At 46.9% G+C, this 12,923-nt stretch overlaps 1 protein-coding gene across 4 annotated transcripts; it reads left to right on the top strand.

Moving 5' to 3' along the window:
- The first annotated feature begins 8,062 nt into the window (after positions 1–8,062).
- On the top strand, positions 8,063–12,165 carry LOC136495362 (serine/threonine-protein kinase D6PK-like). Of its 4 annotated transcripts, none has more exons than XM_066491307.1 (3): positions 8,063–8,503; positions 9,023–10,639; positions 10,931–12,165. In XM_066491307.1, exons 2-3 carry the CDS (start codon positions 9,054–9,056, stop codon positions 11,781–11,783), a joined length of 2,439 nt encoding a protein of 812 aa, XP_066347404.1. In that variant the 5' UTR covers positions 8,063–8,503; positions 9,023–9,053; the 3' UTR covers positions 11,784–12,165. The 4 variants fall into 4 exon arrangements, with proteins under 4 accessions (XP_066347404.1, XP_066347405.1, XP_066347403.1 ...); XM_066491308.1 differs by having other exon boundaries at positions 9,060–10,639; positions 10,931–12,164; XM_066491306.1 differs by having other exon boundaries at positions 9,028–10,639; positions 10,931–12,164.
- The last annotated feature ends 758 nt before the right edge of the window (positions 12,166–12,923 follow it).

The raw sequence follows: 12,923 nt of genomic DNA, 5'->3' as shown, positions 1-12,923 counted from the left end.
TTGGGGGTCGGGCAAGATGGAGTCTGTCCTCAGACGTCGAGCGAGGCAGAGCTAGCCCTCGAGAGTTAGCTTAAGGCGGGGCCCATGGTCTCGGTGGACGGACGAGGAGTGACCCGACAAGCGGTGTAGTTGCGCTCTCGATCACACGGATGAATCAATGTTGATGGTCATTAGCTCCTCCAATTCGGGTACCCTAATATTGGTCCCCGACAAGAGGACACTAAACTATGCAGTTCCATCGAGCCCAACCCAAGAGAGAACTCGAAAATTCACATTTTTACATTGGGATCATAAACATGGGAATAAAGCTTATAACATTCTTAAGTCATTTCTTACATCACTTTATTACAGTAATTGAATATTACCTCAATTGATTATAATGGCAGAATATAACAATATTATCAGAGTTATAGAGGAACCAAAGATTAATTTAATGACATGGTGGAGCATTAACATAGTGGACATTGTTATACAAGAGATGCTAGCAGATTTTACATCTTTTCTTATAAAAACCTTTAGTGAGGGTTATAAATAAACACTATGGTCATAGCGTGAAAGGAATCCTCTCTGAGCCCACCAGAGGTTTCCACACACAAGAGTCAGCTCTATGTATTCTCCGATCACCTGCAATAGGGGGAATAAAACCCTGAGTACTCGATTATACTCAGCAAGACTTACCCGACAGGAAGAAAATAAAAGACTCCAAGGATATGCAACGCTTATTTGGCTTGCGGATTATCGCATCTACGGAAGCATGACTAAACATACGTCCTTATATTAAATTTTATTAGCAGTCATTATTAGTTCATGAACTATCCATTCTATATAAGCTCCTATGCTACTTTTAAGCAGGTGGTGAGCAATCAGAACCATTTTACCATCTTTTGTATTCCAGTTCTTACTACGGTGCTAAAACCATAGCCAAGTCGGTACCGTCTCACAGAAACAGCGATTCATGAATCAATATATCCCAGCTGGGTACCTTGAAACACACGCCCTGTTTGTACCCTAGGAACAAACAAGACCAACCCATTTCACTCCTGTCATGGGGTCCAGGTCCCCATCTAAACTTGGACTCTAAGCCTCCACACTTGAGACCCAGTCTCAGCATGGTCTTAGACCTCCACCTTTCCCTACCTCTAATCAGTCGGTCTGGAAAGAGCCAGAACCTATGACAAGAGCATAACGAGCCATCCCGCTCCTATAAGCAAGTATATGCTCAGGATAATAAGTCTGCGACCTGACTACCATCCATAATAACGGACGGTCCTCAATCGATATAGGCGGAACAAGTACAATCCGAGCCTCGCTCGAATGCCTAACCAAGTCTAGATGCAAAGTACCATTCCACCCGGTCTCCAATTATCCTCCATATATATATTCCATGTGATAGTAATATAATAACACCAATAATATCTGTCCAATCTCTCGCGAGTGACAGGTAATCACTCGACTTCTACTGGGTCCTATAGTAGAGCAAGCTACACGATCCTAACATACTAGTAGGACTCATAGGGTAAGGATATATATATATGTGCAAGTGGTTTTCATTCAACTCCTTAAAACTTAATGCATAAGCATAAAATAAAGTGCAGAATAATAGGGGTTATGCACTGGGGCTTGCCTGGGCAAGATATAACCAAAGATTAGCATTTCATTGGTGACACAATTATCAAGGCACCATCTTTTTTTGCTACTTCGGTCGACTCCATGATCCATCGTTGTTTCTATTATGATATACGTGGATGCAACACAGAGATATAAATAATCAACGGCAACTACAACTCTAAAATATGATTACGCTCGCAAGCCAACGAGCTAGCTTTAATGACTAACGTACTAGTCTACGTATCCACATCGTTAAGTAAGGCTTTGTCTCTAGAAAAATGTTTTAGTCCTACAATCCCAAAGGTGTTTCGACATTTTATGGATTAAATATATATTTTCCAGCTAGGGCTCATTTAGCTACCTTAGCAAACTAATTATTATGGAGCTACAAAAATTACAGTGAGCACCTAATAATGTGTGAAATTTACTGTGAAAGTTTCAGAGCCAATACTCTTACCAATTTACACAAAAATTCCTACAAGTTTATATCTTACAATATTAAGCATCTCAATTTAATTAGATAACTCCTGAAAATATTATAAACCTATGTGAACAAAACATACTAGTAGATAGATCATGATTTTAGGAACTAAACAAAATTAGTTTCATAATTTTTGGTTAACTACGCAATTTTATACTAAATTTACAAGTTTACCTTAGAAACTAAATTAAAAATGCATTAGAAAAAGAAAAGGGCCGGGAGCAACCCATTCTGGCTTGGCAGCCCAATAGCCCAACGCTAGTGTGGCTTCATGCGGGTCGCGATGGCCCAACACGGCCCAAGGCCGGGAGGCCCCGCATGACAGCGGCTTTGCAGAAAAGCCCCTGAGCTTTCAGATAATAACATGACTACTATGCATACTATTCCTACTAACAGTGGTTTTGCAAACAAACCCTCAGATGTTTCCATCTTTACAAACAGGGAGCTCCCTGGGGATCCCTGTGCTCGTAGGTGCGGCGATCGATGGCATAGGGTGATTGCACCAGGCAACCTAGGCATGCTATGAGGGAAGTAAGGGGCCGACCACCATCTATGGCTAAACGTGCAAGGATGGGTGGTAGTTAGGGACTCGGAGGCACACTGGTGTGAACTGTAGCGGCAAGCGGCTATCCGTGGCGGCGACACGACTGTTCCGACGAGTCAGAGCGGCTAGAAGACTAACAAGTGAGCGGGTGAGCATAAGGAGCTTACAATGGCTTGTCCATGGTGATGGTTCGGTCAGAGGCAGTCCGAATAGGGATGGCCACATGCGACCGAGCGGGGCGGCGGCGCTCTGCGATGGACACCGACGTGTCACCACACTGTCGACGAGCATCCTGGCCAAAATAGCGTGAGCACCGAATGGAGGGAGTCAAGGCGAGCTCAGGGTTATGAGCAATCGAACTGCTACCACTCCTACATGCCTTACCTTCCAATCTACCGATTCGGCAGCGCCCATGACCGGCGACGAGCAAAAGGCCAAATTGTCGGTCGGTAGGGCATGACCAAGCTTAAGGGGGAAGAGACGGCTAGCCTACTTCCTAAGCTACCCACTAGAGCAAGGAATTGTATGGCGAAGCCGCTGGCGCTAGGAGGAAAGGAGGAGCAGTGGCTCAGCACACCGTGCGGTCATCGAGAGGGCACATGAGCAAACCCGAGCAAGTTAAGATGGGTGGCTTCGCTCGATGGTGGCAGCAGTACAAGCCTGTGCGTACAGACGACGAGACCTCGAGGCTTGGCATGAAGCGCTCAGAATGGCATGGCCAGACCCGAGCAGGGCTCCCCAGCGTCGGCTAGCTAGGGCAAGTGAGGCAGGGAGACATCCCATCGCCACTGTGACCGAGGCCAACGACCAGACATGGCAGCAGTGCATACACCAAGGGCATGACGCAATAGGTGAATAGAAGGGTGGGGCGGATGCCACATCGACCGAGCGACGGTAGCCACAGCCTTGTCTCGGCCCAGCGCATGGCACAGCGGGAGCCAGACTACGGCCAGCTGGGCCGGACAACGCTAGGGCGAGGCACTGTGTGGCACCATCTGTACACACAAGCTAGCCTACGGCCGCGACCCAGCCACGGCGTGAGACCGACGCTCGGTGTCGTGTATGCATTTTAAAGCGAAGCAAAGACGGCTGGTTACCTCGATTAAAACTCAACCAATTTTGCTGACCTAGAGCCAACACTGCTAGCCATCTAGCGAAGCAATCATCACGACCATAGAGCAACCATAGAGGGAGATAAAAGGAAGCCGACATGGGCTCGTCGCTGGAGTGCCGGTTCACGAACAAAGCGCCAACAACGTGGTTACGGCGCGTTCCAACGAAGTTTGGGGAATTTTTTAGGGAGCAACGTAACACCCAACGCAACTACGACCTATCCCATGCCCAAGTGCTCACTTAGGGGCAACCAACAATACAAAAACATAAAACTAGTGTTTAAGTATTTTAGTTAGAACTTAAACGTCAAAACAGCATTGTCTACCACCCTTTCATAATTAGAAAAGTTAAGGGTTTTCAGTTGGGACTAAGTGGCCATTAACTCTGTTGTTATCATTTTAAAAGGCCTAAACCTTATTAATTTCAACAAATAAGCATTTTACACAATAGTCCATACTTCGTACTAACCCATAGAAGCAAAATATTTAAGCACTCTTTAATTATTTTGCTCAATATAATTCGTCAAAAACTACATTTTAAACATAAGTTCAAATTCTTGCCGATTCAACGAAAAGGCTGATTTTTAGTTTCAGATTCGATTTTTGAGCTCTCATGAGCACTACTTAACAACATTTGTTTTCACAAATTAAAATTGCATCTTTAACTACACCACTTGCTCATCATCTTTACTTAAGTATTACACACAGGTTATATTTTATTTTTGTTTATATAAATTGTTTTTCGTGCCAAACAATTAAAACGACTTATCCTATGTTTCTTATTAGGATTTTCATTAGCACTTTTACGCACCAAGTAAGTTAACTTGGATATTTATTTGAGTCTACAAAAGTGAGTCACATAGGATTCGTTTATCATTTCACGTGCGTTATAAATTTTTAAAACCCGAAAACTTGTTTGACTAATCTCTCTCGGACTTAAATCTCGGTACTAAGCAAGCTCGTAACAACAGGGGTGTTGCAAATATAATCACATAAAAACAAACTATTTTAAAATTATTTATATGTAAGAAAAAGTTAGCTGCCCGCAAAATGCTAGACTAGTTAGGATCTATTTGGATCCACTGTGATTATGATAATAGGTTAAAATAATCTAATTATGCTCCAAACAAACTAGATTGTAAGGTGGGTTATCATAATGAAAACATCATATTACAATAATATTACAATCCACCTTGTACTTGCTTTTTGTTGATTATAAATATTTCTCACTTGAACTAAACGTAATCTAATCCATGAACTCAAATACACCGACTATAATCTAAAATATATTAATTCCATATATAATCTAGATTACGCAGCTGTGATCAAACAGACCTTGCTAGCAAGTAATAATGCACTTAAAAGTGGCACCGTACGTGCATGGACCCTCACAATCTTTATCCCTGTTCGACTGGATGGAAAAAAGATAATACTGATACTGATTTGTTGTGAGCGAAAAATACTATTATTTTGTTAAAACGATACGGTCGATAAATTGGCCTTCTTTTATCCTGTTCGCTTATTGGTTTCAGCCAGCCCAAACCAGCCAGCCAATAATATTTTCCTCTCACAACAAACCAGCACCAACCAGCCCAAACCAGCTCATAAATCAACCAACGAACATGCCGTTTTTAGTCAATGCATCCCGGGCTTTCGTACCTGCACAGCAAAGTGACAAACGCCCCCACACATCTAACACATCTAAGGCTGTGTTTAGTTCCTAAAAAGTCTCAAAAAGTGCTACAGTAGTCATCACATCGAATCTTGCGATATGTGTATGGAGCATTAAATATAGACGAAAAAACTAATTGCATAATTTGGTTGAAAATTACGAGACGAACATTTTAAACCTAATTAATCCATAATTGAACACTAATTATTAAATAAAAACAAAAATACTAATAACTAAATTTCTAAATTTCACGAACTAAACTCCGCCTAAACGCCGCAGCTCGTACTCGGATTTGCATCTCAGCATCTGCATGGACCATGGGTGTGCGCATCGGACGTGGATCCCGTCGTGACAGTGCGAGTAGTAGGTGCGAGTTTTTTTTTATTATTTTTAACTATGCGAGCGGAAGCGAGCCGTGCTGCTGGGCGCTGCAACGAGTACGAGCGCAGGCCGCGGAACGAGTACGGAGATTGCAAATATTTTTAATAAATAGTAGCACTTTCGTCTTATTTAGTAAATATTGTCCAATCGTGGACCAATTAGGCTTAAAAGATTTATTTTGTGATTTCCAACTGAACTGTGTAATTAGTTATTTTTTTATCTATATTTAATACTCCATGCAAGCGGCTAAAAGTTGATGTGATGGAGAGAGAGCGAAAAAACTTCGAATTTGAAGGTGATCTAAATCAAAATTTTGTGGAGGGAAAAGAGCCGACGCATGGACCGAGAAGAGTCAGCGTGCCTGTTTCGGCTGTTGGCTGTTGCTCCTAAAGACGGCAACGGCCCCGATACTCGATACCCGACGGGTATTTAATCCATTAAGAAATGGGGATAGGATCATATCTTTATCTGTGAGCATCTAAATTAGAAAGAATCCATACCCGACGGGTATAGCGGGTACGGGAATGTTCCCTGTTTACCCGTTCCCGTTACCCGTTGGGGAACCCGACTATTTGAACTGTCATACGAGTATTAGGCCCAAAGAAACCCAACATAGATATTTTGGTCCAAATCTGAATAGTCATATATAGTTTGTGTGTTCTAGGAACCCTCGTTCAATTTTTCCTCACCATCTCCGTCAGCAGCACAAGCACGCGTGTCTCGCGAGCGCTCGTGCCCCTCGCTTCCTCAGTTCGGTCTCTCTGCCACCTTTGCTCGTCCTCCTCGCAACCTCGCTCCTTCTCCTCGGTATCTCCGACACTTATACCCGGGTGAAAAAGAAACGTCTCCGACTGCAAAGCTGCGACCCCAAGTGTCCTTGTTTATCGGGTATGCAGTACCCGTCGGGTATCTGTTACCCGACCGATACCTGACGGGTATGGGGATGGGCAAGAATCTATACCCGAGACAGTTAATGGAGATGGAGACGGGATGAATTCTCCGTAGCGAGGAAGAGAACGTTCCGACGATAGCCGATGGGTATATGCCGTTGCCATCCTTAGTTGCTCCCAACAGCCGACGTGTAGCCCTGCCTGCGGACTGCGGTAGCCGTACTCCGTTTCGCGTTGACAGGCGTTCGTTCGGTCCCTCGCGTTCCGATGGGCGAGATTCCCACGTGGTGCGCCCAGCCCCCGCCGCGCCAGGGCAGCGGGCAGGGCAGGGCAGGGCAGGCCCGCCCCGTCCGTCGCGCCGCCTGCCGCGGACGCCCGTCGGCCGTCGCACAATCGCAGTTGCTGCGGTGGACTGTGGTGCCCGCCCGCGCCACGCGACGGGAACAGATGAATATATGCGCGCGGGCGCGGCAGGTACGAGATCGTGCGGTGGTGTGCGGCTCGATGGTCGACCAAAGGCGCACACGAGGCGCCTGTGAGTGAACGTTAGTACTAGTGCGTGGCCCGGGCGGAGGTGCGGCGCGGCACCAGCGCAGTGCTACCCTGGCCACCGCTGCCGTCACGGGGCTTCACGAGCTCACTTGCTAGCGTCACCGCTACAGCAAGCACAGTGTCCGTAAGCATGTGGCGCTGCTGACGCGACGGGCCGCGCAGGTTTGGCGCAGATCAAATCGGGCAGCGTTGCGGGAATTGGATGCCCGTTTATTGTTAAAAAGAATGCAACATGATACTATTTTAAAATTACATTCTTTTAGGGAGGGAGTATATAAAATTCTACTCTACGCTCTCCTATAGGATAGATAGACAAACGCTATCACAACCACTAATAGCAGCAGCAGCATCTACGGCATTGTAGGTTTGAATTCCCAACAGGAGACGGACGGCAACGAGACCAAAAGCAAAAGCAGGGCTCTCTCGCCTAGTAGTTGTCACGGTAGCAGTAGCAGTATTTTTTTTCTTCACAGCAAGAAAGGAAAGGTAAAGCAGATGCAGATGCAGATGCAGATGCCTCCAAATTTTTAACCATTGACAAACCACGTCCGGTCCGGGTAGTATTCCGCCGGCTGCCTTTTCCCGGCCTTTGCTAATGCCCTTTGCTTCAGTGCGAGACCGACCGTACACCGAGGGAGAGTGAGTGAGAGTGCGACCAGACACGAGGAAAAGGGCGAAAGGGAGCACGGCCACGGCAGCCCAGCACGCTGAGCGCCTCTACAGGTACGAGTATTAATAAATGCCTGTAATAAAGAAAGAGGCAGTAAATCCTAGCGTAGCGTGGTGGTGGCGGTGTGAGGCCGAAGGTTTTATCGGTTTGCGATGGCCGATGGGGCGCGTCCCTTGGTGCACGGCGACGCAACCGTGGGAGAGAGAAGGGCGTGACAAACTCCACAGGAAGAGAGAGGGGAGAGAGAGAGAGTAGGGTAGGGCACAGGTGTGTGTGAGGGGGCCAAGGAGAGGCAGCCATCATCTGCTCCTCGTGATGCGCGCCGCTCATTGCTGCAGAGCGCTGCCGCTTTCGCCCACTTGAACTCTTGATCCCCACTCTCTTCCGGTCTTCCCCCCACTCTCGCCGCTCCTCGCCGCCGTTTCGGGGCCCAAAACCCCTAGCAAATCCTTGCCCGCCGCAGCCAGCTTCTCCGGGTGGGAGCACCGCGCGCTGCCGCCGCCGCCCCGAGCGCGGGCCGCACCAGCTCCCGCCGCCGCCGCCACCCTTGCGCGTGCCGCGCCAGCGCCCGCGGCACCGGGTGCCGCCGTCCGGTAAGATCCTCCACTCAAACCCCCTAGCTCCTCTTGCAGGCCATCCTTCTGTTTCTTTTTGTTTTTGGTTTTTGGTTTTTTGGGTTTGGGTTGCTGTCTTTGTCAAGTCGTGAGCATATCTCCAGGTTTTTGGGGGTGTTTACTCGGCTGCTTGCGTCTTCTTCTCCCTCAACGCGCAGGGGTTTACGGATCTTGCATCATTTTGCTAGGAAAAAGAAGGAGAACACCCTGCCTCCGCCTCACCTACCGCATCTCTGTTGTTCATTTTGCTATCTCCTTTTATTTTTAAAAATAAAATCTTAGGAACGGGTATAAGAGGAAACGGCCGGACGTTGGACACCAAGATCTACGGATTCTACAGTTCTTAAGAGTTTTTTAAAGGCTTTTCTCTACCATTTGTGCTAGTTCCATCAGTTTCCCCGTTTTATTACCTGATTCATGTCATATTTCGTTCTCGTGCGGGTCTTCGTGATGCCGGTTCTTGACCCGGGAAAGCGGCTTCTCTTCTGTTCACCGAAGTGCAGGCAACTGTCGGTCCTGATGCCTTGAAATGCAGCAGCCGTTCTACGGCCGGCCTCCCACCCAGATGAAGGTGCAGCTCGTGGAACAAGAAGGCTCCAAGGGGAGGATGGGTTCTTACGGGTGCTCGGAGATAGTCGAACTGGTGGTTGAGCCGAAAGATGCTCGTCCTGGTGGGCTTACCCACCTGAGGGTGAGGGTCAAGCCAGTGGGGCAGGAGCATGGGGCGCGGTCGTGCTCGGTGGAGGATGATCTTGACCAGCTCATCAGATCGATCAACGTGCGCACGTCGGCAAGGGCTTCTGGGCAGACGAGCACAGATAGGCGGCTTATTGCGCTCGGGAAATCGCCGGTTTCGAGCTCGGAGATTGTGGAGTCTGTGAGCCTGAAGCAGGCACTGAGGAAGATGTGCATCTCCCAGGCGTCGGAGATGGCGGCCATGAAGAGGCTGTCGAAACCGACAGGGGTGTCCACCCCTTCTGATTCTGGGGCAATCAAGAAGCTATATGGCTCCGCTGCATTTCCAACCAACGAGGAGCAAGATGACAAGAGTAAGAGGGGGAAAGTTTCTATGCTGCGTGAGAAATCGGCAGGAAGTTCAGTGGGTAAACCAAGTGAAATCAGTAAGGGGCAAAGCAAGGGCTCAGCCAAGAAGAATTTGAGATCAGCATCTCCTACCACAGGCAAGGTTCATAAGACCAGAATCCAAGATGTGATCAGTAACAAGTCATCAGAGGGAGTTGAAGATATTTCTGTAGGAGCAACACTGCCAAAACAGAGAAAGGGAAAATCTGTCAAAACATCTAGCCCCCGGGCTGTTCCAGTAGGTGGCTCACGGCTGGTGAGGCCAATGTTTCGGAATAAAACCTCTACGAAAAAGAAGGTCAAACCTGAACCTGCTATAGTGCCCGCATCACACAAGCATTGTGAGACGAAAGGTCGTAAGTCTCACACTAGTAAACAGCAGGAGTCCCTTCAGGATGAACCCAGAACCCCAGCACCAACTAACAAGAAGGCTGCTGTCAGCTCCACCACCGTTGATGGAGCTGATTTTGGCACCAATGGATGTGGTGGTGGTGTGATCCATGGCTCGAAGGTTGGGGAGTTGTCAAGATCAAAGGAGAAGGGCGAATGCTCCCAAAGCTCTAAGAGTAGCATTGGTGATTATAGCACCAGCACAAGCATCAGTGAGGACAGTTATGGCAGCTTCAGTGCTAACGGAAGCAGGCCTCACATGTCAAAGGATGTGAGATGGGGAGCCATCAGGCGCATGGCTATACAACAAGGGGACTTGGGATTGAAGAACTTCAAGCTTCTCAAACAACTTGGTTGTGGGGATATTGGCACTGTTTATTTGGCTGAGTTAGTGGGCTCAGATTGCATGTTTGCGTTGAAGGTTATGGACATTGAGTACCTCATAAGCAGAAAGAAAATGCTCAGAGCACAAACTGAGAGGGAGATACTGCAAATGCTCGACCACCCATTCCTTCCAACTCTGTATTCTCATTTCACGACAGACAACCTTTCTTGTCTGGTAATGGAGTTTTGCCCTGGTGGTGACCTACATGTTCTTAGGCAGAAACAACCTACCAAAACCTTCTCAGAAGCAGCTGCAAGGTATGGACCTTCAGTTGTCATAAATGTGCTATCTTTATGCACTACTACACATGAATTTGTCATGATTGAGCTACTTTACCAAGAACTAAAAACGGTGATTATATAATCTCACTGCATTTGCTACCAGTTAGATGTTTTTTGTCCAGTGATCGTATATCACGCTATTGTAATCCAATATTTTACATTTGTTTTATATAGGCTGCATTTTACTAGTGAGTTATTGTAACTTACAATTTATATGTTTCATTTTAGTACTGAGCTATTGTAACTCAAGGGATCTACATTTTGTAGGTTTTATGTTGCTGAAGTCCTCTTAGCCTTGGAGTATCTCCATATGTTGGGGGTCATATACCGTGATCTGAAGCCAGAGAACATACTTGTTCGTGAAGACGGGCACATCATGCTCTCGGACTTTGATCTGTCTCTGAGGTGCTCAGTGAGCCCAATGCTTGTGAGAACATCATCAGTAGGCAGAGATGAGCCCAGTAGGCCTTCTGGTCCCTGTGCACAAAGTTGCATTGATCCCCTGTGTATCCAGCCATCCTGGAGCAATTCGTCTTGCTTCACACCCCGTCTGGTTTCGTCTACACCATCAAGGACACGGAGGCCTAGAGCTGAGCCCCTGAAGAAATCATCACTTCCACAGCTCGTTGTTGAGCCCACGGAAGCAAGATCAAATTCGTTTGTTGGGACCCATGAATATCTTGCCCCGGAGATCATTCGAGGAGATGGCCATGGTAGCTCGGTTGATTGGTGGACTCTTGGAATCTTCCTTTACGAATTACTCTACGGCAAGACACCATTCAAGGGACCTGGCAATGAGGAAACGCTCTCAAATGTGATCTCACAGGGCTTGAAGTTCCCTGACAACCCAGCTTTAAGCTTCCACGCACGAGATCTGATCAGAGGGCTGCTTGTGAAAGAGCCAGAGTACCGGCTCGGCTCGTCGAGAGGAGCCGCTGAGATTAAGCGGCATCCCTTCTTCGAAGGCCTGAACTGGGCCTTGATCCGGTGGACTGCGCCGCCAGAGACCCCGAGAAACATTGATACTGCAGCAACACTCGCGATGACACGCAAGAAAAAGGAAGGCAAATGTCTGGAATTCCGGCTGAATGGCGACGACATCGAGTTCGAGCTCTTTTAGTTGTAACTGTAGTGGTATCACTGCTTTAGTCCTAAGGATATATCAGTATCATGATAAGCTAGCAAGAGTAATCTTAGTCCCTCTTCCCTGCAGTTTTCTGTTGAAAGTTAGTCATTTCGGACGCTGGGAAAGTTTGGCTGTTAAGCCTGTAACTCTATGCCTTGTTAATACCATCAAATATTAGAAGACACGGTTGGGAAATTCCTGGGCATGTGCGAGATGCAACTAGTAGAAATGTAGAATGTGTTGCTGGATGAAACAGTTTGTGCCTCGCTTATACTTGCTAACGCTAGGAAATAGTGACTCGTAGTCAAAGTGAGGTATGTAATTGTTCCATGTAATAACGTAGTAGTACTATTGTACAAAGTTAGGAGCAATGATTCGGCAGTTATGTGAATTTCCGGCTACCTTCTGTACAATCACGGGCATTCTTTACTGATGAACAGGTGTGTACCGGTTATGGTCGCAATCGCAATGCACCGTTGTGTGACTAATGCCTTGATGGCGTCGGTTCACCCGCTATTTGACTATAACCACACTGCACTGTGATCTTTTCATTACTACAGTAGACACCGAAGCCATCATGGAACGCAGGGAGCAGGAGGCCGAAGCAAAATGGCCGTGGCTAGCTAGCGCCCGGACGCCCCATGGCGCTGCTCCTGTCTTGAGTCCTGCGTCTGCCGACCCACGCCACAAGCACATGGGGTCCACCCGTACCAGTGGGGTCTGCCTCCACCTTTCTGTACCTGATATCGAGGCGAGACAGCAGAAAGACAAGGAGAGAGAGACAATACTCTATCTAATTTTGAAACATCCAGATACAACAATTGTAGCATATATCTAAAAACAAATAAAACATTTGAAACATGCGTCTAAAACACTTGTAAAAACACATGAAAAACACTTAAAACCATTATAAACATACGCAACGTCTAGATAAAACACTTGCATCATATGTGTGAAAACATATGCAACATTCAGATAAGCACACTTGCAACATACATCAGAAAAAACAGATAAAACATTGAGAATAGGAGCTTGCAACATACGTGTACAACCATTGCAACATGTGTAACATTCCGATCTACTTTTACAACATCTGTATCAACGTACATCTGAAACATTTGAAATACTTGAAAC

The sequence above is a fragment of the Miscanthus floridulus genome, chromosome 12 (genome assembly GCF_019320115.1).
Source record: "Miscanthus floridulus cultivar M001 chromosome 12, ASM1932011v1, whole genome shotgun sequence".
In the NCBI taxonomy this organism is placed as follows: Eukaryota; Viridiplantae; Streptophyta; class Magnoliopsida; order Poales; family Poaceae; genus Miscanthus; species Miscanthus floridulus.
The sequence above is the reverse complement of the archived record's forward strand: the minus strand, read 5'-3'. Positions and strand labels throughout refer to the sequence as shown.

Excerpts from the sequence above, each read along its gene's own strand:
- LOC136495362 (XM_066491307.1), top strand. The coding sequence starts at position 9,054 with ATGCAGCAGCCGTTCTACGGCCGGCCTCCCACCCAGATGAAGGTGCAG. Across the intron at positions 10,640-10,930 it reads TTCTCAGAAGCAGCTGCAAG|GTTTTATGTTGCTGAAGTCC; the intron begins GTATGGACCTTC and ends TACATTTTGTAG.